The following is a 21,958-nucleotide window of genomic DNA, read 5'->3' as shown; positions in this document are numbered from 1 at the left end:
GGCTTCAATATAAATACAGTTTACAATGATTGAAAATTATAAGTGCTCCTTCTTTTCAAGTATCAAGGCCATTATACTTCATAAGAATGGTAATATAATTCAACCTTAATTGGTATTAAAGACTTGCTAGTAATTGTGTAAGAAGAACAAGGGTGGGGAAGAAGTTGTTTGCATTTTAAAGTAGTTACATGCTGATACATAATTACTTCCATCTAGTTCATGTTCTGGAAAAAAAACAGCATGTTACTATAATTTCTGATTTATTTTATCAGCTTTCTTCTTTCTCAAATAATGGCTGTGAGGCTAAGATACTGAACTACTAATATCAAGGTCATAGGATCAAATCTTTGCTCTAGCTAATGTTTTATTCTTGAACACAAGGCTCATTGCACTTCTGAGCTGAGCAATCAGTGATTGGGAGGGCATTTAGCTGTAACTAAAAAAAAAAATCAATTGATTTAATTATACATAAATATCCTAATTTTCAGAAACCACCTCATAAATATTGGTTTCAAATTTTAGCACGAGGCCAGTAGGTTTGGGGGATGGGTGAAGTCAATTAAATTGACTTCAGTGTTCAACTGTTACTTATTTTCTTGACCTCAAAAGGAAGAAAGGCAAAGTCAACTCCAACAGAATTTATACTTAAAATGTAAAGACGGACAAAATGCTTAGCAGCATTTTGTCCAGTGTGCACTCGATTCTGCCAGCTCATCACCTTAATCATCTCACAAATATTGGTGGCATTGAAAAACTAAGGTGAACTAGTAAACTACAATGGCATCAGATTGATTTTACAGAGCTGATTGCAATCAATCTATGTATGTTACAAGAAGTGAAACTTATTAAGGAATAATGTATCATATTACAAATGTACAGATCATAAGTCCACATTGTACTGCAAGTATGGTTGTTCTGTTAATTCTATTTGGATCAGTTTACCATAAACTAGGTACCAGACCTTTTGGGAAAAGTTATCTGTGATAAATTAGTACCTTATCCCTGGCTAATGTTTTTCTCATCCACTTTCTGCTTCAATAAATCAAAGTTAAGCATCACCTCTATGAACTCATCAAGTACAAGAAATGATTAAGTTTATTTTTATTATTTCTATTATCATTAATGGAAAGATTAAATACATATTTGAAGCCTAATGGGTTTTGAACTCAAAACAGTCAGGTAGCAAATTTGCTGATAAAGCATAAAACACTTACATCTAGATCACTTCTAGTGCAACAATCTCTAGTATTCCATTCCTTCTGTAAAATAATATACTGTATCAAAAGAACTGTGGTTGATTGAGTCATATTAAACTGTATGTCTGTTGAAGGAGTCAATAATTTATATCTATCATTAACACTATGTCCAAGGCCATGACAGTTAACCTTCATTGGTTCACTCCCAGCAGTAATAAAAAGACACCACATGTAAAGATACAGCTTACTGCTATGAGAAGCAAGAGCACTATGTGTTTCATTAGCCACTTAGTGTAACTCCTCATCTAAGCCTGGTAATGAAAAGAAAATCTCTTAACAATGCTCAACCCAAGACTAAAAACTTCATTTAGTCAAGTATCGTGACTAACTGAAGTAGTTGTATAACAGCTGTTCCATATTGAGCTCATCTCAAACAATTATTCACCATAAGATGGTTATCTTCAACTAAAAGGGATTCTCTAAAGAATTATGAAGGATTTGGTCTATTTAGAAAATACAAATGTCCAGAGCCTATATAATTTCATGAAAAAAATTTATCCTACAAAGCTCTAATTTTCTTTTTACCTAGTTTCTTTTTTGTTTCACCAAACTCATCTTCTTTTAAGAGAAACTAACTGATGTATTTTTGTTAAAGGTTTAAATCATTTTTTTTTTTTTTTTTTGGTGTTACAGGTAATAAACCACCTGCCCTAGTTTCACCAGAAAAAGCCAAATACTTGTTTGTGGATATACAGAGAATGAGTAAATACTTTGATGTGCCATTAAAGATACCCTCTGTAAGTAATTTAAACAGCTTATAATGAGTATATTAAATTTAGAACATTCCATTTGTCAAAAGCATTTATTTGTTTCCTTTATTTTTTTTAGGACCCATTTACTACAATGTTCGGCAAAGGTTCATTGAATGCTCAACGGTTCATTACAGTTATCGATATGATGGAGCCTAAATTTACAGGAAATATTTCACAGTTATTGTGGATGAGAATACATAGCCTGGTATGTTATGTATATATATCAATTGATATTCTGAAAGTGTATTATTTACTAGTATAAAAAATAATTTGACTGACATTGAAAATCAACTTTTCATAGTAGGCTGGAATATCTGCAAAGCTGACTACAGTGGTTTGAAATTGTGATTATGTATTAATTTAGATCAGTAGGAAATAGGTAATAATTGAGTAGAAGTTTAATTTTTCAGATACAAAAAAATAAATAAATAAATAAAAACAAAAAACTTCACATTCTTAGGTGAGATAAAATAGGAAGTTGTAACTGTTTGCTTTTTTGCTCTCAGGTTACTCAGCTTCTAGAAGATAACAACAACAATAAAAGATGGTATTTATTGGTTTCAAATTTTGGCACAAGTCCAGCTAGTTCAGGGGAGGGGCTAGTCAATTACATCAACCCCAGTATTCAACTAGTACTTGTTTTATCGACCCCCAAAAGGATGAAAGGCAAAGTCAACCTCAGCAGAATTTGAGAGGACTGTTTTATTAAAAATCAAAAACTGTAATGATTTTCACTACTGTCACTGCTATCATAAGATAAAATGACATATTTATTCTTTCATTCTTTTGCTTGTTTCAGTCATTTGACTGCAGCCATACTGGAGCACTGCCTTAAAAAGTTTTAGTTGAACAAATCAACCCAAGAACTTATTCTTTGTAAGCCTGGTACTTATTCTATTGGTCTCTTTTACCAAATCACTAAGTTACAGGGCCATAAACACACCAGCACCAGTTGTGAAGCAATGGCAAGGGACAAACACAGACACACACATACACATAAATTTATACATATATGTTTATATATATATATATATATATATATATATATATATATATATATATATATATATACCAACAAGTAAGTTAGGGGTTGTGGATCCAACACACTAAGGGATAATACTTATCCAATATACTGTTGGTATAATACCCAATTATTAATACACAAGTGTTTTTAAGTCAACATTTTAATATCCTAAAGCTGATGAACCAACTAATGTGCTTCTCCATTTTCTTATTTGAAATATATATATATACACATACATATACAGTGGGCTTCTTTCAGTTTCCGTCTACCAAATCCACTCACAAGGCTTTGGTTGGCCCAAGGCTATAGTAGAAGATACATGCCCAAGATGCCACACAATGAGACTGAACCCAGAACCATGTGGTTTGAAAGCAAGCTTCTTACCACACAATCACACTTGTGCCTGTTGGTATCTTCTCTTGTCATTGATGTTTTTAAACTTCCAGAGAGTTTAGTGATTACATGATTTGAAAGAAGATTTATTAAAATGACAATCTGTTTTTTTTTCTTTTATATTGTTTACTTTCTGTTTTGTTATGTTGTTGTTTAGTCCCAGGTTAACCTTAATCAAGCTGATATGATGAAAGTCGTTGCAGTCTGGGAGAAAAAACCCTGCGTCCACATACTCCCTCCACAACACTGATATCAAGAAATCCTCTTGCGAGCGTGACCTAGGCATCACTGTCAGCAGTGATTTGCGTTGGACAAAGCATATCTCTAAAATTGTCAAGAAGGCCGAGGGTGTCTTGGCATCACTCAGCAAGACTTTTGTTAGCCGCTCTCCAGCCATCTATTTAAAACTGTATACAGCTATGGTACGACCACACTTGGAATTCGCATCATCAGTTTGGAATCCCTATCTTGCTCAGAACATTGACCTCCTGGAATCTGTCCAGAGACGTGCAACCAAACGCATACCCTCCATCAGACACCTATCATATTCTGAGCGCCTTGTTTCCCTGGGCATGGATTCACTGAAGCTCCGGCGTCTGGCGACGGACTTGGTAAACACCCACAAGGTTATCAACCACCTCACCAACAACAACACTGAACACCTTTTTGATCTCCATGTGTCTAACACATGTGGACATGCCTACAAAGTCAGAAAACAGCACAGCTCCCATGACTTTCGGAAACATTTTTTCACGCTCAGGGTTGCTGAAGCGTGGAATAAACTGCCTGCATCAGTTGTTGACTGCCATGACACTGCATCCTTTAAGGCCCTCATGCTTCCCGAAATCCGTCGAAACTACACCTGATTATATATACACTTTAGATGAGTTGTAGTGCACCTGAGCACTGTACACAATTATTATTATTATTTATTATTATTATAACTATCCTGTATTTTGGTGGTTCTGTAGGACTAAACAATTTAATATATTCTGCCCTTATAAAAAGGACAGATTTAGCCACCCTAAAAAGAACATTCAATTCTCCTCCAAATTGTCATTTGACCCGCTAAAAAGCCAACCAAATGACAGTGTGGAGTCTCCATCATTGATGTATGTTTTGTTAGGTTGTATGTTGTGTCTGCTAATTTTTTTTAGTTAAATTTCAAAATGGAATTATTCAATAAATGCCCAAACTATAGTGAAATAAAGATTTTTTTTTTATTTTCCCAGCTAGTCATAATTATCATTACAGCTACTTTTTCCATGTCAGCATAGGTTGGACAAGATCAATTTCAGACAGCATTCTATGGTCATATGCCTTTCCTGCTACCAACCTTTACCTTTTTTTAGCACCCAGTACACTCTGTAAAGTAGCTGTCTTTAGAAAGGGCTTCCATCCATAGAAACCTTGCCATAACAGGCACTGCTGCTTGATATGTTCTCTGACCAGTCAGATCCTGTCAAACCATCCCACCCATTCAGCATGGAATATTGATGCTAAATGATGGCAGTGGCGGAGGAGGAGGAGGAGGAGGAGATGATGATGATGATGATGGTGGTGGTGGTGGTGGTGGTGGTGCCGCCGCCGCCACTGCCACCAACTATGGTATTCCACTTGTCTTCACATATCAAAACCACTGAGGTGCAGTATGTATTATATGCAGGAGATGTAAACAAACTATCACCATTGCTCATGGTGAAGTCACACAGAAATTAGCATTCACACACACACACACACATGCACACAATGAACTTCTATACAATAGTTTCTGCCTCTCAATTTCACACTTAAGGCATTAATCATTATAAGTTGAAGACACTTGTTCAAGGTGTCTTGAGTGGAGTGGACCCAAAACCATGTGGTTACAAAGCAAATTTTATAATACTAATGAGCTTATTGTTTACAGGCACATATCTGTGCCTGTAAACTTCCCTCGCATCCCTAAATCTGATGGAAGTCAGGAAAGAGGATAATTGTTTTTCATTTCCATAAGTATTTTCCATTAATTATTGCAGGATAAAGACATTACAGAAATCAAAAGTTTTCAAGAGGTAAGTACATCTACTTGTGTTTTAAATATCCACTTATGTGATAAGATTTGTTGTGGAATGTTGTAATAGGTACTAAACCTACAACAACTGTTAACTTTATTGTTTTACTTTCTTTTAGTGACAAGCACATGATGTAATGCTTGGTTTGACACCACCATATAACCCCTAACTGAATTTGCTCCACTGCAAGCATCATATTCAAGCATTGAGTTCATCTGATTCCCTGTCTCCTTCCACTCCTACAGGCCCACAACCTTGCTTATGTGTATGTTAAATGTGAAAGTACTTTTGGTTACTTCAAACAACACATGGTCACTATTCCTGCTGATGACCCTTGTATTACCTTCAGATACTACACCTCAAAGCTAGCCCCTATACTCACCAAACTTTTCAATCTCTCCCTCTCTACATGGATCCAACCTGACCTTTGGAAACACACTACAGGACATCTCATTCCCAAGGAAAGCAATACCGTTCTGACTCTCGTAGCCTTTGCCCTATTTGCATTCATTTCAAATATCTCTAAGAACTCCTCCAAATAAATCCTGAAATTCTACAAAACTCAGATGAGGCCCACAATGGAGTTTTACTCTCACATGAGGACAGTCTTACTTCTGCATGCAGCCTCAACTGAATTCAGTAAAGATCTATTTGATTGATTGGCATAAAGTCACTCAGATATATTCCTAACTCTGATCCACAGATGTGTTATCCTTTCTCTGCCTTTTCTACAACTACTACAATAGCCTTTTCTCCTTGAAGCTAGCTGAGCTCATGCACCACCACTCAGGCATTTCCATCCCAGTCATCTCTCCTCTCACTTTCCTTGTTATTTCTAACCCCACCTTCCCAGGCCCTGCAATAATCACTCCACTCAAGCATTGCCATCCCATTTGTCTCTCCTCCCCTCATCTTCTATCTTGTGTTCAACTTCCTATGTCGTGTACTAATTCCTATGTCCAGTCCTTCCTTTCCAGTATGTTGACCTTTGCTGTTCACTATTACAACCAGAAATGCAATGAACTAGTGATTGGCCTGTTGGAGATATGAAGGTGGACCAAAAAGTTCAGAGGCTGACTATGAAGGAGTGATGCTAGAACTGTGAAATTATGCATGCATTAATTTCAACTTTTCTTCTTAATAAGTGCAATGTTTCTTTCCATGTAAACTGACATCTGACTGTTCAAAGAAAATTCAGAAGTAACCAGTAGTAATTTCTCTTGCAAATGGACAAACTTTGGTATTATGAAGTGATCAAGTACTTGCAGAAAAAGGGTTTATCCCCCAAGGACATTCATGCTGACATGGTTGCTATGTTAGAGGATTATGCTGCAGCTTTATCAACAGTGTATAAGTGGGTAGCCGAATTTGTGAAGGGAAGGGAGAGTTTTGATGATCCTAGGTCTGGACGTCCTGCAACTGCCACCCCAAGGAAAACATCGATCATGTTCACTACATGATGATGAATGGCAGGTGATTGACTATTAATCAAATAGCCAATGCTATTAGCATGTCCCCTGATGGAGTTGAGAATATTCTGCACAATGAACTTGGCATGATGAAGGTTTCTGCTTGGTGGGTACCACATCTTTTGACACCTGATCAAAAGTGTACCAGACTGATCACATCACAGAAAAGTCTCACATCGTTTGAGACAGATGCAACTGGTTTCCTTGAATGTTTCCTAACCCAGAATGAGTGTTGGGTTCATCACTTTGATCCTGAGACAAAGAGACAACCCATGCCGTGGAAACACCCTCCTCACCTGCTCCAATGAAAGTCAAGGTCATTTCATCTGCAGGAAAGCTGATAGCCTCAGTTTTTTGAGATGCGAAAGGCATTGTGTTTATTGGCTATATTTATAAGGGCTACACTGTCAATGAAGAGTACCATGCCAACTTACTGAGACAGTTACAAAAGGCTGTCAAGGCCAAATACCCAAGAAAACTAATGAAAGGGGTATTGTTTCACCAGGACAATGCTCCAGCACACAAGTCCTTGGTTTCAATGACTGTTGTGTATAACTGTGGCTTTGAACTGGTTGATCACCCTCCCTATTCTCTTGGTTTGGCTACATCTGAGTATCATCTGTTCCCCAATATGAAAAAAACACTTGGCTGAGAACCAACATCACAGTAATGATGTCATATCTGCTGTTGATGACATTTTTGACTAACAGGATGAAAACTTTTTTTACCAATGGGATCCAAGCACTGCAACACTGATGGAAGAAGTGCATGGTCCACAAGGGGTATTATGTTGAAAAACAAACTTCATTTGGTCACATTCCTTTAAAGTATCTCGGTCAGCCTATGAACTTTTCAGCTGACACTTGTATATAGCAGATGATGTTACTATTCATAAATTGTGAGATAAAATAGATAAATTCATGAATAGCATCAATCTCACCAGTCTAGAAGGTCCTGTAAAGGCTACTGACCCTACCTCTTACTCCATTCTCAACATGTAAAAAAATGTTTTTGCTTTGTCTTTTTCAAATTAAACTAACCATCAGTTTCATTCTACAACTAAGTTATAAATCTTTCTTCCAACATGCTGTTGTTGCAACATTCACTTTTCTTACAGCACTCTTTTCCTTCAAAATTCCATCCCTTATATAGGTGTTTCTCACAGAGAATTTTTAGGAAATTAAGGGAATATAACCCAACTAAATAAGTTTTCTAAAATGACATTCACAGACTGTGGAAAATAGGAAATGCATGCATAGAAAATATAAAAATAGGAAAAGTACATTTGATAAACACATCTTTCCCTAGGAGCCATTTTTAAAAAATAGAGGATGGTGAGGATATTTAAGTTGGTGAGAGGATATTTAAGTTGGTGGTGGTGGTGGTGGCAGTGGCGGCGGCAGTGGTGGTGGCAGTGGCGGCTGCGGTGGTGGTGGTGGTGGCAGTGGCGGCGGCGGCTGTGGCGGCGGTGGTGGTGGTGGTATAGTTTTGATTACTGAATTAAACAGGAATCTTACCAAATGTTTCATTCTTCAACACTTATTGTTTCTACTACTGAATTCTATTTAGGTTGGTGAACAAGCAGGAATCCCACCAAATGTTCTAACAAAAGCACTTTCCAGAATATCTGATGTTGAAGTAAAAAACCGATTGAAGGAATATTCTGATGAAGCTGTAGAAAAAGGCGTAAGTATACTATTGTGTATGTTCCTTTTGAAATTCAATAAAAATCAAATCTCAAGCATGCAAATAAAATATATATTTCACATGTAAGTGTGTATGTTTATGCTTGTGTGTGCTTGGTGTGTGTGTGTGGGTGGGATATGCATCTTAATTCTGAGATGTATTTCTGCATGTCATAAGAGACAACTGAAAAGACTGCATCAGGAAGAGCAACTGACCATAAAATATATGTTGGTCAGTAGCATATGGTGGTTGTCGTATTGGGTGTGCTACCTCACCCAATGCCACCAAATTTCAAGCAAATAAAAGTTTTCCATTAAGATTTGTGATTAAATTAATGAGTAAGGTTAATATTTATAATGAATTTGCTATTTTCGATAGGTGTGCAGCACACACCTAGCACACCCAGAATATATGCCCCTGATGTTGGTATGGGTTGGATGGCATTACAAATAAAATAGTCCCATCCAACCCATACCACCAGTATGGAAAAGTAGAAATAAAAACGATGGTGATGATGTTGAAGTACTGTTTGGTTGGTTGGAGTTGATCAGATGTGTGAATGATAGTTATGTCAAAAGTTAAGTCTGTATTAGGCTAGTGAATGTATCATATAATGACATGGGTAATAATAGCATGTTATGTCTATATATTAGGTTACATGACAGTATAACAATAATTATGCCAAAAGTCAAGGTTGTGTTAATCTAGTGAATATGTCCTGTGATAATATGAACAACAGATTGTCAGAGTAACATGTCTGTATGTTTGTGTGTGAGAATATGAGCTACAATTGCGTAGTCTCTCTATTCAATATGTTATGTAGTTCAGTCAATGATAGTTTGTAATTTTTAATAAATACATTTTCTTTATTTGGTCTGTAGTTTTGTCAGAACACAGGTAAAGTGGGAAGACAAGAAATTTTGGCAACTTGTTTGCTGCACAGATTCGACCAACTAAACTTGCATCTCAATTGATGTCAATTTGGACCATAATCTCTCCATAAAGTAGAGTAAATTTTCAAACTGCTCTGAGTCAAGACAAATTCAGCATCATTCCAGATCCTTCTATCTCACACTTTATCATTGTTTTTTTTGTTTTTTTAACAATGACCCTAAGAAGTTTTTGACATATTTAAGACCCTTTGATTCTGGGTTTAGTTCCCACTTGGAATCTTAATTCTAATTCACCTACAGTTTCAGCAGTAAGGACAAGGTCATCAGCATAGAGAAGTTCCTATGAGCAACCAGTCCTAAATTCCTCTCTTGTGACTTGGAGGACTATGATAAATAAGAGGAGATTGATAACTGAACTCTGATGAACTCCTACCTGCACACTAGATTCATTATTGTACTCATTGTTAACTCTCACTTTGGTGACAGCATCTCTGTACATGTCTTGAACTGCTCTCACTAGCCATTCATCTACTCCTAGCTTTCACATCAACCTCCTCATGAGGGATTGAGACAATCTGTCAAAGTCTTTCTCCAGGTCAGTAGTTTACTCTTTGCTAAATATTTCTTCTGAAGTTGCAAAACTATAAAGGGTGCATCAGTAGTGCTTCTCCCTGGTATGATACCAAACTGCATCTCATCTAGATTAACTCTCTTTCTAATTAACTAGGTTCTGATTCTTTCAGTGACTTTCATAACCTGGTCCAATAATATGATACCATTGTAATTAATTCTTTCTAAGGCATCTCCTTTACCCTTGTAACTGTTGACTGTGATGCTGCTACATCAGTTATTGGGTGTGACACCTTCCTGTACCACCTGATTAACTAGACAAGTGACTAGGCTGTTTTAAGATAGTTATTGGTCTTTTTCCTCTGCTGCAGCTGTTTCAGTGTCACAATAAATGCTTTATATGACATCAGTACAGATTTGAGACCACAGCCACCTGGGAAGTATAACCTGTCTACATCTCCATTAATATTGAAGTTTCCTGTAACACTGAGCAGTGTGCGAGTTCAAACATCTATCTCGTCGAGTTCTTGTAGTGACCAGTTCAGAAGGCCAAATGTAAGCATGAGGACAGGCACTGTAAAGGTTTTGTGGGCAATACATTTGCTGTAAGGCTGAGAGTTCTGGCAGATGGAGAAAGAGAGAGAAAGAGAGAGAGAGGGAGAGAGATGAATAAATTCTTTCTTTGAAAGCAATTTTAGTTTCATTTAATGTTTTATTAAATTTAGAGTGGTAGATGTTGTCTGTAAAATATAGTTGTGGGTTCTGTGATTTTTAGAAAACTGTACAATGGATTCTATACTGAAATGTGTTTGAGAACTGCTGGTGTAAGTAATAGGTATTGTCAATTCCTGTTAGCTACTCCTATACATATATAATGCATGAATCATTATTTTCTTTCCGCATGTCTAAGATTCCACAGCACTTTTTGTGTAGCTATTGGTTATATTATATACACAGTATAGAATTCCTACATACTCCTTTTGTGCTTCTTTTTCATCATTATCATCATCATCATCATCGTTTAACGTCCGTTTTCCGCGCTAGCACGGGTTGGACGGTTCGACCGGGGTCTGGGAAGCCAGGGGCTGCACCAGGCTCCAGTCTGATCTGGCAGAGTTTCTACAGCTGGATGCCCTTCCTAACGCCAACCACTCCGCGAGTGTAGTGGGTGCTTTTTACGTGCCACCTGCACAGGTGCCAGGGGGGTCCAGCATCGGCCACGATCGGTTGGAGCTTTTAACGTGCCACCGGCACGGAAGCCAGCTAAGGCGGCGCTGGCAACAGCCACGTTCGGATGGTGCTTTTTATGTGCCACTGGCACAGAAGCCAGTCAGGGCAGCGCTGGCATCGGCCACGTTTGGATGGTGCTATTTATGTGCCACCGGCACAGAAGCCAGTCGGGGTGGGGCTGGCATCAGCCATGTTCGGATAGTGCATTTTATGTGCCACCGGCACAGAAGCCAGTAAAGGGCGGAGCTGGCAACAGCCACGTTCGGATGGTGCTTTTTATGTGCCACCGGCACAGAAGCCAGTCGGGGCGGCGCTGGCATCAGCCATGTTTGGATAGTGCATTTTATGTGCCACTGGCACAGAAGCCAGTAAAGGGCGGAGCTGGCAACAGCCACGTTCGGATGGTGCTTTTTATGTGCCACCGGCACAGAAGCCAGTCGGGGTGGGGCTGGCATCGGCCACGTTCGGATGGTGCTTTTTATGTGCCACCGGCACAGAAGCCAGTCGGGGCGGCACTGGCATCGGCCACATTCGGATGGTTATTTTTATGTGCCACTGGCACAGAAGCCAGTCAGGGCGCGCTGGCATCGGCCACGTTCGGATGGTGCTTTTTATGTGCCACCGGCACAGGAGCCAGTCGGGGCGGTGCTGGCATCGGCCACGTTCGGATGGTGCTTTTTATGTGCCACCGGCACAGAAGCCAGTCGAGGTGGCGCTGGTAACGGCCACATCCGGATGGTGCTTTTTATGTGCCACCAGCACAGGTATCACAACTACTATTTCCATTGATATTTATATTTATTTCGATGTTCATGTTCATGTACTTGACTCAACAGGTCTCCTCAAGCACAGCGAGACGTTCCGGGATCCAGGGTACTTTGAATGGGCAGGGGGCTATGCAGAACTGGTGCAGGAAGCAGCGCGGGTCTTTGCAGTCACAGCATATCTCCAGAGATCTCGGTCCTTCTCCATTGCCTCAGTGAGGCCCAACGCTCTGAGGTCATGCTTGACTACCTCATCCCATGTCTTCCTGGGTCTACCTCTCCCCCTGATACCTTCAACTGTTTGGGAGTGGCACTTCTTCACACATCTCTCCTCATCCATCCGCAGTACATGACCATACCATCGCAAGCGTCGCTCTTGCACACCACATCTGATGCTTCTTATGTCCAGCATTTCTCTCAGGGTGCTTACACTCTGTCGTGCGTGCACACTGACATTACACATCCAGCGGATCATGCTAGCTTCATTTCTTTCAAGTCTACACATCTCCTCTGCAGTCACAGCCGTGAAGCATGGCAGTTCGCACACATGCATCATACAATCTACCTTTCACTCTGAGCGAGAGACCCTTTGTCGCCAGTAGGGGTAGGAGCTTTCTGAACTTTGCCCAGGCTATTCGTATTCTAGTAGTGATACTCTCTGAGCATCCACCTCCACTACTAAGTTGGTCACCCAGGTAGCGGAAACTATCAACTACTTCTAGTTTCTCCCCCTGGAGTGTGATGAAATCTGTTTTCTGAGTGTCTGTGGTGTCTATCTTATCAGTTAATTTCCCTTTGATGTTGCTGCACCTCTTATGCGTCCATAGCTTACATTGGGTGCATCTTATGGAGTTTCTACCTACACCTTTCCTACAGATCGAGCAGGGCCACCTGCCCGAGGGTGTGTGTGCTGAGTTCGCCTTTCTGCTTACTATAACTTTGGTCTTTGCTACATTTACTCTAAGGCCCTTTGATTCTAACCCTTGCTTCCACACCTGAAATTTCTTTTCTAGTTCCGGTAGTGATTCTGCTATGAGAGCCGGGTCATCAGCATAGAGGAGCTCCCAGGGGCATCCTGTTTTGAATTCCTCTGTTATTGCCTGGAGGACTATGATGAATAAAAGGGGACTGAGGGCTGAGCCTTGGTGTACACCTACTTCTACCCGGAATTCTTCACTATATTCGTTGCCAATCCTAACCTTGCTGACAGCCTCTCTGTATAGAGCCTGTACAGCCCTTATTAGCCATTCATCAATTTCCAGTTTCCGCATCGACCACCAGATAAGGAATCGGGGAACCCTGTCAAAGGCTTTCTCCAAGTCCACAAAAGCTATGTAGAGGGGTTTATCTTTAGCTAGGTACTTCTCCTGCAGTTGTCGGACCAGGAATATAGCATCAGTGGTGCTTCTACCCGGCACAAAACCGAACTGCATCTCATCTAAGCAAATTCTCTCCCTAATGAGATGGGTTATGACCCTCTCTGTGACCTTCATCACCTGATCCAACAGTTTAATACCCCTGTAGTTATTTCTATCTAGAGCATCACCCTTACCCTTGTAGCAGTTGACTATGGTGCTGCTACGCCAGTCATTGGGTATGACTCCATTGTGAACTACCTGGTTTACAATGCGGGTGACTAGGCCATAGCCCACACAGCCAGCTGTTTTAAGCATCCCAGCAGTGATTCCTGATGGGCTGGGGGCTTTACCTGTTTTCATATCCTTAATTGCCTTAACTACAAGGGAGCTGTCTATTCGGATAGCTGGTCCCTCTACTGGGTCAACATTTGGCAGGCTCTCCTCCTCCCATTCATTCTCCACATTCAGCAGTCTTTCATAATGGCTTCTCCAAGCCTCTTTCTTTTCACCAACATTAAAAGCAAGTGCCCCATCATCCATGCGGACACATTTCTCTCCTGTAACATCACTATTTTCTCTCACACACTGTCTGGCAATCCGAAATACCTCAGCTCTTTGGTCCTCACGTTGCAGGACATTGGCAAACTTCTTTTCTGCTACATCTTTGGCTATGTATACCTGCTACCCAGCCTCCCTTTTGGCTACCTGGTACAGTTCCCTACTGCCCCCATCCCTCCAGTCTTTCCAGGCCTGTCTCTTTGTACTAATGGCTTTGTCTACTGCACTATTCCACCACCACGTAACTCTAGGTCTGGAAGGGACTTTGCACCATCCACAGACTTGGTCTGTGGCACTCAGCAAGCTGTCCCGTAGGAATTCCCAGCTACCTTCTATGTCCGACGTCTGAAGCTCCTCCGCCCTCTCATCAAATTTCTTGATGAGGATGTCCCTAAATCTCTGCCCATGTGAAGGGTTCTTTAGCTTCCAAATCCTTCTTTTCTGGATTGGTTTGTTTCTTGGAGTCCTTCTGGCCTCAAGCTTAAAGTCACTGATGATTAGCCTATGCTGAGGGATACATTCTTCATCCGGGAGGGTCTTTATATTTAAGAGTGACCCTGCATCCCGCTGTCTGGTGAGGATGAAGTCTATTTGGCTAGCGGAGTCTCCTGACTGATAGGTTATAAGGTGGCAGTCAGGCTTCCTGAAGTTAGTGTTGCAGATTAAAAGGTTACATGCATCACTAAATAGCTGTTAAGCTGTATCATTTTTTACCAAATAATCATTTTGTCTCTGTTAGGTTTACTTTTACTTTTAGGCTCTGCTTTCATGTTTGGAGTTTTGGCCATGAGAACTAAATCATCTGTTTACAAGAGTTCTCCTAAGTAATCTGTCTTAAAATTTTCTACTATAACCAGTGGCAGCTCATAGATAAAATTATTTGGGGTGCTGCTTCAGAAAATTTTTAGCTGTTGTTTTAATATTGTGTAAAAGAAAAGAAACATATAAAAAGAAAATTTATACATGAACTTGATCAGTTTGCATTTTAGTCACTGTCAGGTAGTGTGTTTAATTTGTTCACTGCACACCACCATGAGCTGCCCCTTATTTATCAAAAATCCCTCCTAAATCACAAAATAAAGTCGGGAAATGTGCCCTATTTTTCAAATCCTGGCAGCAACACTGAAGCTGGAAGCAGGATAATAATCTAATTCTACACTTTATAACACATTTTTAAGCACAACAGACGTGAAGTCAAAAAGAAACTCTACTGTTCACCCAGCACTGTTGTCCACACACTACTCTCTCTTTCCCTTGTGTGAAGCTCCCTATCTCAGACATGTAAGCATGTGCACAACAGCCAAACACCACATCACTGGAACAGTTCTATACAAAGATTTTTGTAATTTTTTCATAAACTAGGGGATGGCTACTGACATTAAGCTTAAAGATTATATAATATACAAGTATAAAGAAAGAATTTTAAAAAAAGGACTCGTTATATTGAATGTTATTTATAATATCAAGTGTAAATAGGAATGCAGTTCCACAGTTCCTATACACAAGCCACCATTGACTGTGATCTTGGTAACTATCATAAACAGGATATTGCTGAAACCAATGTTTGATGAACATCTGTTTGCAGTTAAATTCCTTACCAGTAACTTACTAACTTTCACTTTATTGACAGTATCACTGTACACAGCCTGTACAAATCTTACAAATGATTTCTCTACTCTCAGTTTTCCTAGTGATCACTAGTATACCAAGCATAATATACTTAACTAAAAAAGCCTGTTAAAGGCTTTCTCAGAGTCAAGATATACAAAGTACAATGGTTTTGTTATTGGCTTAGAATTTTTCTTGTAGTTGCCTCACTAAGAAGAGGACATTGGTGGTTCTATGTCCTGGCACAAACCAAACCACACTTCATCTAAGCTGGTTCTCTCTGATTAGCTTTGCTATAAACTTCAACCACTTTCAAGGCCTGATTCATCAGTTAAATCATTCTGGAGTTACTTATTTCTAATGCTTCTCCTTTGTTTTTGGAGTAGTTCACAATACTACTATTTTGCCAGCATAACACTACCTGATTATAATTATGTGAGTAACTAACTCATATCATACTTTGTTGAATATTTTCAACAGCCTGGCAGCTATATTTGATGGTCCTGCGACTTCTATCTTCATCTCCTTAATAGTCCTTTCATCTGTATAGCAGTTAACCCCTATGTTGGATCCACTTGGAGTAACCCCTTTTTTTTCACACTAATTCTCACTAGCAGGACTTCTGAATATTTCACAGCATTAATGGTAAACTTACTGGGTTATTTTTGAAAACTTTATCCAGAAATTCTGGAAGCATAGCCTGATTTGTGTCTGTAACAAAAGGTAGTTGCTCATTTACTAATCACTGAAAAGTGAAGGAAACTAGAATCCAATGATTACTTAATGCACTTTATATGCTTTATGTACAATTTTATAGACTCAATACACAGCATTCTCCCTCTTTCTCTCTCATTCTTCACCTTATTCTCTTTTTCTCTCCTTTTTTTTTCGCTCTTCGCCTTTCCCTTTAACTAATTACATAAAAGTGTTACAGATGGGCTAGGTAACAGACAAGAAACAACTTAGTTAAAAAAAACTCCCCTTTCCCTCCCACCTACTCCCTTCAGCTAATCATGTGGAAGCGTTATGGATGAGCTAAGTGATGAAGGAACAAGTAAAATTATTATAAGATGGGATCACCTTTCGTACTGTGTCCCTTTTGAGTAGTCTAAACTTAGAGTAAAACTCAAACATAGGAGTGCAAAAGCAGTGTTTCTCCTAGTGTGCAAAAATTAATTTGATTTATGGTCAGATACTTTTTTTTTTTTTTTGATCAAATATAGAATATGAGTGGTTACAGTATAAGGTCAGTCAGGCAAATTAGAGCTGCCAAATGCACACTGACATAGCACACTGGTCGTCGTCGTTAGATTTCAGCCTAATGTATGTGCATGAATTGAGAAATTGTCATCTTCTTCATCATCATCATTATCATCATCATCATCACCATCACCATCATCATCATTTCATGTCCGTTTTCCATGCAGGCATGAGTTGAACATTTTGACTGAAAACTGGTAAGCTGGAGAGTGGCACCAGATTCCAATTTGATTTGGCAAGGTCTCTATGGCTAGATGCCTTTCCTAATGCCAATCACTCTGACAGTGTAGTGGGTACATCTTATGTGCCACTAGCACAGTATATCACCAAAGGTCTTGGTCACCTGTCACTGCCTCCACAAAACCCAATGCTCAAATGGTGCTTTTTACATGTCACTGGCACAGGTGCCAGTCAGACAGCACTGGCATTGGTCATGACTACGATTTCACTTGGCTCAGCAGATCTTTACAAGCATAGCATATTGCCCAACGTTTGAAGGGTGCTTTTAACAGGCCAGTTACACGACATTGGTATCAATCCTGATTATGATCTCACTTGGCTTGATGGGTCTTCTCAAGCACAGCATATTGCCAAAGGCCTCGGCTGCTTGTCATTGTCTCCATGAGGCCCAACATTCAAAGATCATGCTTCACCACCTCATCCCATGTCTTTCTGGGTCTACCTCTTCCACAGGTTTCCTCCACCATTAGAGTGCAACGCTATCTTCACCCATATGCATCACATGATCATACCAGCACAATCATCTCTCTTGCTCACCGTATCCGGTGTCTTTTATGCCCAACATTTCTCTCAGGATGCTACACTCTGTCATGCATGCACACTGACATTACAAATCCAGCGAAGCATACTAGTTTCATTTCTTACAAGCCTACTCATGTTCTCAGCAGTCACAGCCCATGTTTCACTGCTGTGTAGCATGCCTGTTCACACACAAGCATCATAGTCTGACTTTCACTCTAAGTAAGAGGCCCTTTGTTACCAGCAGAGACAGGAGCTCTCTGAACTTTGCCCAGCCTATTCTTATTCTAGCTGCTATGCTCTCGGAGCATCCACCCCAACAAGACCATCTACTTGAAGGAATTTGTAATTTGTCTGCTTTTCTAATTACAAAGACTTTGGTTTCTGCTAGGTTAACTCTAAGGCCCTTCGATTCTAGACCTTGCTTCCACACATGAAACTTCTCTAGTTCTAGTAGTGATTCAGATATAAGAACAATACTTTTTTCTGGGTTGTTTAAATTTGTATTAAAATATTGACACATTGACTAAGGTAAGTAATTGATTATATTTTGACAGATAATATTTTTTCAGCATCCAAAATTCTGAGTAAAACATGGCTAAATTCTTCTTTTTACTAATTGTTTCCCTCAACCATTTTTAATAGGCATTTGGTCTCCCAGCCATAGTTGCTCATGTCAACAATGAGGAGAAGATGATTTTTGGTTGTGACAGATTTCCTATACTTGCACTAATTCTTAGTAAGTATTTTCTAGTTTGGTAGTTTTATTATAGTTTTAGGCTGGTCTGATGTCATCTTACTAGTGAAAATAATCTTCAGTTGATACTTACTGAATTTGCTCCTTTCTTTTTTACATCTACCAGACTCCTCATTCTTTAGTATGTGTAATCACTTTCTACATGTAAAAGAATGTCAGCTCAAAAATTGCTGTACCCTGGAGCTATCTGAAAAGACTGTTTTATATTTCTTTTGTCATTTACTTATTTCTGTTATCAGACTGCAACCAGGCTGGAGCACTGCCTTAAAGGGTTCAGTTAAGCAGTAATTTTTTTTTTTTAAAGTTTGATATTTATTCCATTAGTCATTTTTGCCAGACCACTAAGTTATGGGGATGTAAATGAAGCATCACCGATTGTCAAGCAGTGTGTGTGTGTATGTGGGGGTGGGGTGGAGGACAAACACAAATACACACACACACACACACATATTGTCAGTAAATCATAAATCCGAAAGAGAAGCACACTCTAAGCTGTAGAGCAGTAGAGTAATTAGATAAAGGTAATTATGGCTGACCAGTTCACTTACCACCTCTGAGACATTAGATCCATGTCATTTCCGCTCTACCGGTCATTCATTACAACACCTGTCTATGTTCGGATTGTCTTTGCATAGGGGCCATCCAGACTCCTGTCTTCGCCATGAACAGGAATTAATCTTCTCTCTTTGCTCCTTTGTGCTATATGGGCTCAACTCTCCTCCTCTCCCCTCTTCATCTCACACCTACTTCCTCTCTTTACTCCTATCCACCTTCTCCCTTCATCGATATCCTCTCCATCCACACCCCACCCCTACACATCCCACTCCCACATACCCTACCCTTACCCCCCACATCCTCACCCTCGCATCCCCACACCCCAACACCACACCACACACCACCACATCACACCACCCGGCACACACTAGCACTGACCACTTCCCAGCACCCATACCATCATCCACGCACCCACTTACATACACACACATCCACATATCAAAGTCACCATCCCCTATCCACACACACGCACACACACTCACAAACACATGCACTCACACCTTCGTTTTGGGATCACCAATACTTTATTATCCCCCCTCCTTCTTAGCTCTCCTGTGTAACTACCTTTGTCCAGCCAGCCGCCATGATTGATCGCTGGCTCCAAAAGTTTTTTTATTCTTCCTCTGTTAATTTCCTCATATTCCTTTTTGTTGAAGAGTGTAGGCTCGAAACATAAAAGACTTTCTCACCTTCCCGAGCATTAAACTAATACACCTGTTTGTTGTTTATACACCTGTCTTCGTCTTTTGTTTTACTGTAAATTTCAAGTATCTGTCTATCTATCTATCTATCTATCTATCTATCTATATATATATATATATATATATATATATATATATTATATCTATATTATAATGGAGAAAATTATAATTAGGTATGTAACAGTTACTAAAAGAAAGTAATTATTAAAGGCTTGACTGTCTGGAATTCTTTTATAAATTTATGTTCCAAGAAATTTCCTGTCATTTCAATTTCTGAAGTTTATTGAATATTTGAACTTCAAGTTTTTCAGAAATTTACATATGCGTTGCATTTACTGCAGAGTAGATTTAATAAACAGTATTAATTCATTGCAGGCAAAATTTTCCATTTTTACATGCAACACTCTCTCACTCTCTTTTGCATCTATTTGCATGAATGATAATTTAATATATATTCATTTCAAGTTTTAATTTACTATTTGCAAAACCCAGTTTATTCTATATACATAATGTAAAAAAATTATTTATTGAATGAATGTCATTAGACAAAATATCTGTATAACTTTAAAGCTTCCATCATATAGTATATTGGTATGATTTTATTTTTAAAAATTATGAAGTGATTTTGTTGGTATGGCTGTTTGGAATGCTATAAGCTTTACAATAATAACTATGTGATCACTGTTATTTCTAGTATGCTAAACATGCTAGGGTTACCTTGAAGTTTCTTTAAATTACAGATATATTACAATTATGGTAAATTACTGAAAGAAATATTTGCTAAGCAAGTGACATTTTGGGCTTTACCTTTTGACCTACAGATTTAAAAAATAATTTTTGTAACTAAACACTTTCAAACTTTGGACACTTAGTAGAATGTGTCATATAAAACATCTTTTACTCCTAGCATTTTTGAGAAAAACTTATATTTACGAAGTTATTTCACGTTAAAGTTCTCGTATTTCAGTAATTTCAACCAATCAATTACGTGTATGCAACTGAATAAAATTACTGCTGTTGCTTGTCAACAAGAACTTCTGGCAGTGTATTTTTCGTTTGTCACTGTTATTTATGACAACCCTAACCCTAACCCTAAAACCTTAAAACCAGTACAAACGCACGAACAATGTCATAGATAACAGTGACAAACGAAAAATTCACTGCCGATAGTTGTTGTTGACAAACAACAGCAGTAATTTTATTCAGCTGAATACACGTCATTGATTGATTGAAATTACCGAAATACGAGAACTTGAACATGAAGTAACTTCATAAATATAAGTTTTTCTCAAAAATGCTAAGAGTAAAAGATGACACATTCTACCAGTATCTGAAGTTTGAAAGTATTTAGTTACAAAAATTATCTTTTAAATCTGTAGGTCAAAAGGTAAAGATCCAAAATTTTTTATAAATTGAAGTTTTCAGGAAACTTTACTTTCTGAACTTCTTTTCATTATTGAATCTTTCAAGTTCACAAATTTAAATATTTGGCACAAGATAGTTTGGCATTCTTTCGCTTGAACATGCACACTTTGTTTATTTCCATAAATTTTTATTTATTTATTTACTTTTTGCACACCATATTCAGCTCCATGTATTTGTAGTCAGTAATACATGCACCACATGTGTTTTTGTATGTACATTTCTATACATTTAAGTATGTGTGTGTGTGTGTGTGTGTGAAAGAGAGAGAGAGAGAGAGAGAGAGAGTGAGTAAAGGGATCTGTTGTCCTGTATATGTTCATACATAAATACATATGCATACATAATTTTTATATGTACATGTGCACATGTGTGTGTGTATGTGAGACAGAGAGTGATGTCTAAGTGGCACTCTCTCTCTCTCTCACACACACAAACCTCCATTTCATATAAATGTTCATATATCTTTCACTTTCTCCTCTCTTTCACTTTAAAACAAAAGTAAATAAATAAAAAAAATTTTATGGAAATTAACAAAGAAACCCAGCTGTTCATCTTGGCATTTCTAAAGGCTCTTGAGCTTTTTTTATACGATATTTTTCACTTCATGTTTATTTCATTCATTGTTTGCAACGTTCTCTCTCCCCCTCATACACATACACATACAGAGTCTCTCTAATATAAGCAGACAACCAGCAGAAAACCACCTGGAGGGCAGTCTTCCTGCTAGTATATATAATATACATACATAATGTATAACTATGTTATGCCCAAGGTGCCATGCATTGGAATTGAACCCACAACCATATGGTTGGAAGGCAAACTTCTTATCACACAACCACATCTACACCTATGTGTGTGTGTGGATATATATATATATATATATATA

At 38.7% G+C, this 21,958-nt stretch overlaps 1 protein-coding gene across 2 annotated transcripts in view; it reads left to right on the top strand.

Annotated features, from left to right (window-relative positions):
* LOC115213158 (glutathione S-transferase kappa 1) overlaps window positions 1-21,958 on the top strand; it is a 61,065-nt gene that overhangs the window by 17,187 nt on the left and 21,920 nt on the right. Inside the window, exons 3-7 of one of the 2 annotated variants that reach the window (XM_029782093.2) lie at window positions 1,890-1,993; window positions 2,085-2,213; window positions 5,444-5,479; window positions 8,518-8,634; window positions 18,280-18,373. In XM_029782093.2, the coding sequence (XP_029637953.1) occupies window positions 1,890-1,993; window positions 2,085-2,213; window positions 5,444-5,479; window positions 8,518-8,634; window positions 18,280-18,373 (480 nt within the window). The remainder of the gene's footprint in view (window positions 1-1,889; window positions 1,994-2,084; window positions 2,214-5,443; window positions 5,480-8,517; window positions 8,635-18,279; window positions 18,374-21,958) is intronic. The other variant, XM_029782095.2, reaches the window with a different exon arrangement.

The sequence above is a fragment of the Octopus sinensis genome, linkage group LG6 (assembly GCF_006345805.1).
Source record: "Octopus sinensis linkage group LG6, ASM634580v1, whole genome shotgun sequence".
Classification (NCBI taxonomy): domain Eukaryota; kingdom Metazoa; phylum Mollusca; class Cephalopoda; order Octopoda; family Octopodidae; genus Octopus; species Octopus sinensis.
The sequence above is the reverse complement of the archived record's forward strand: the minus strand, read 5'-3'. Positions and strand labels throughout refer to the sequence as shown.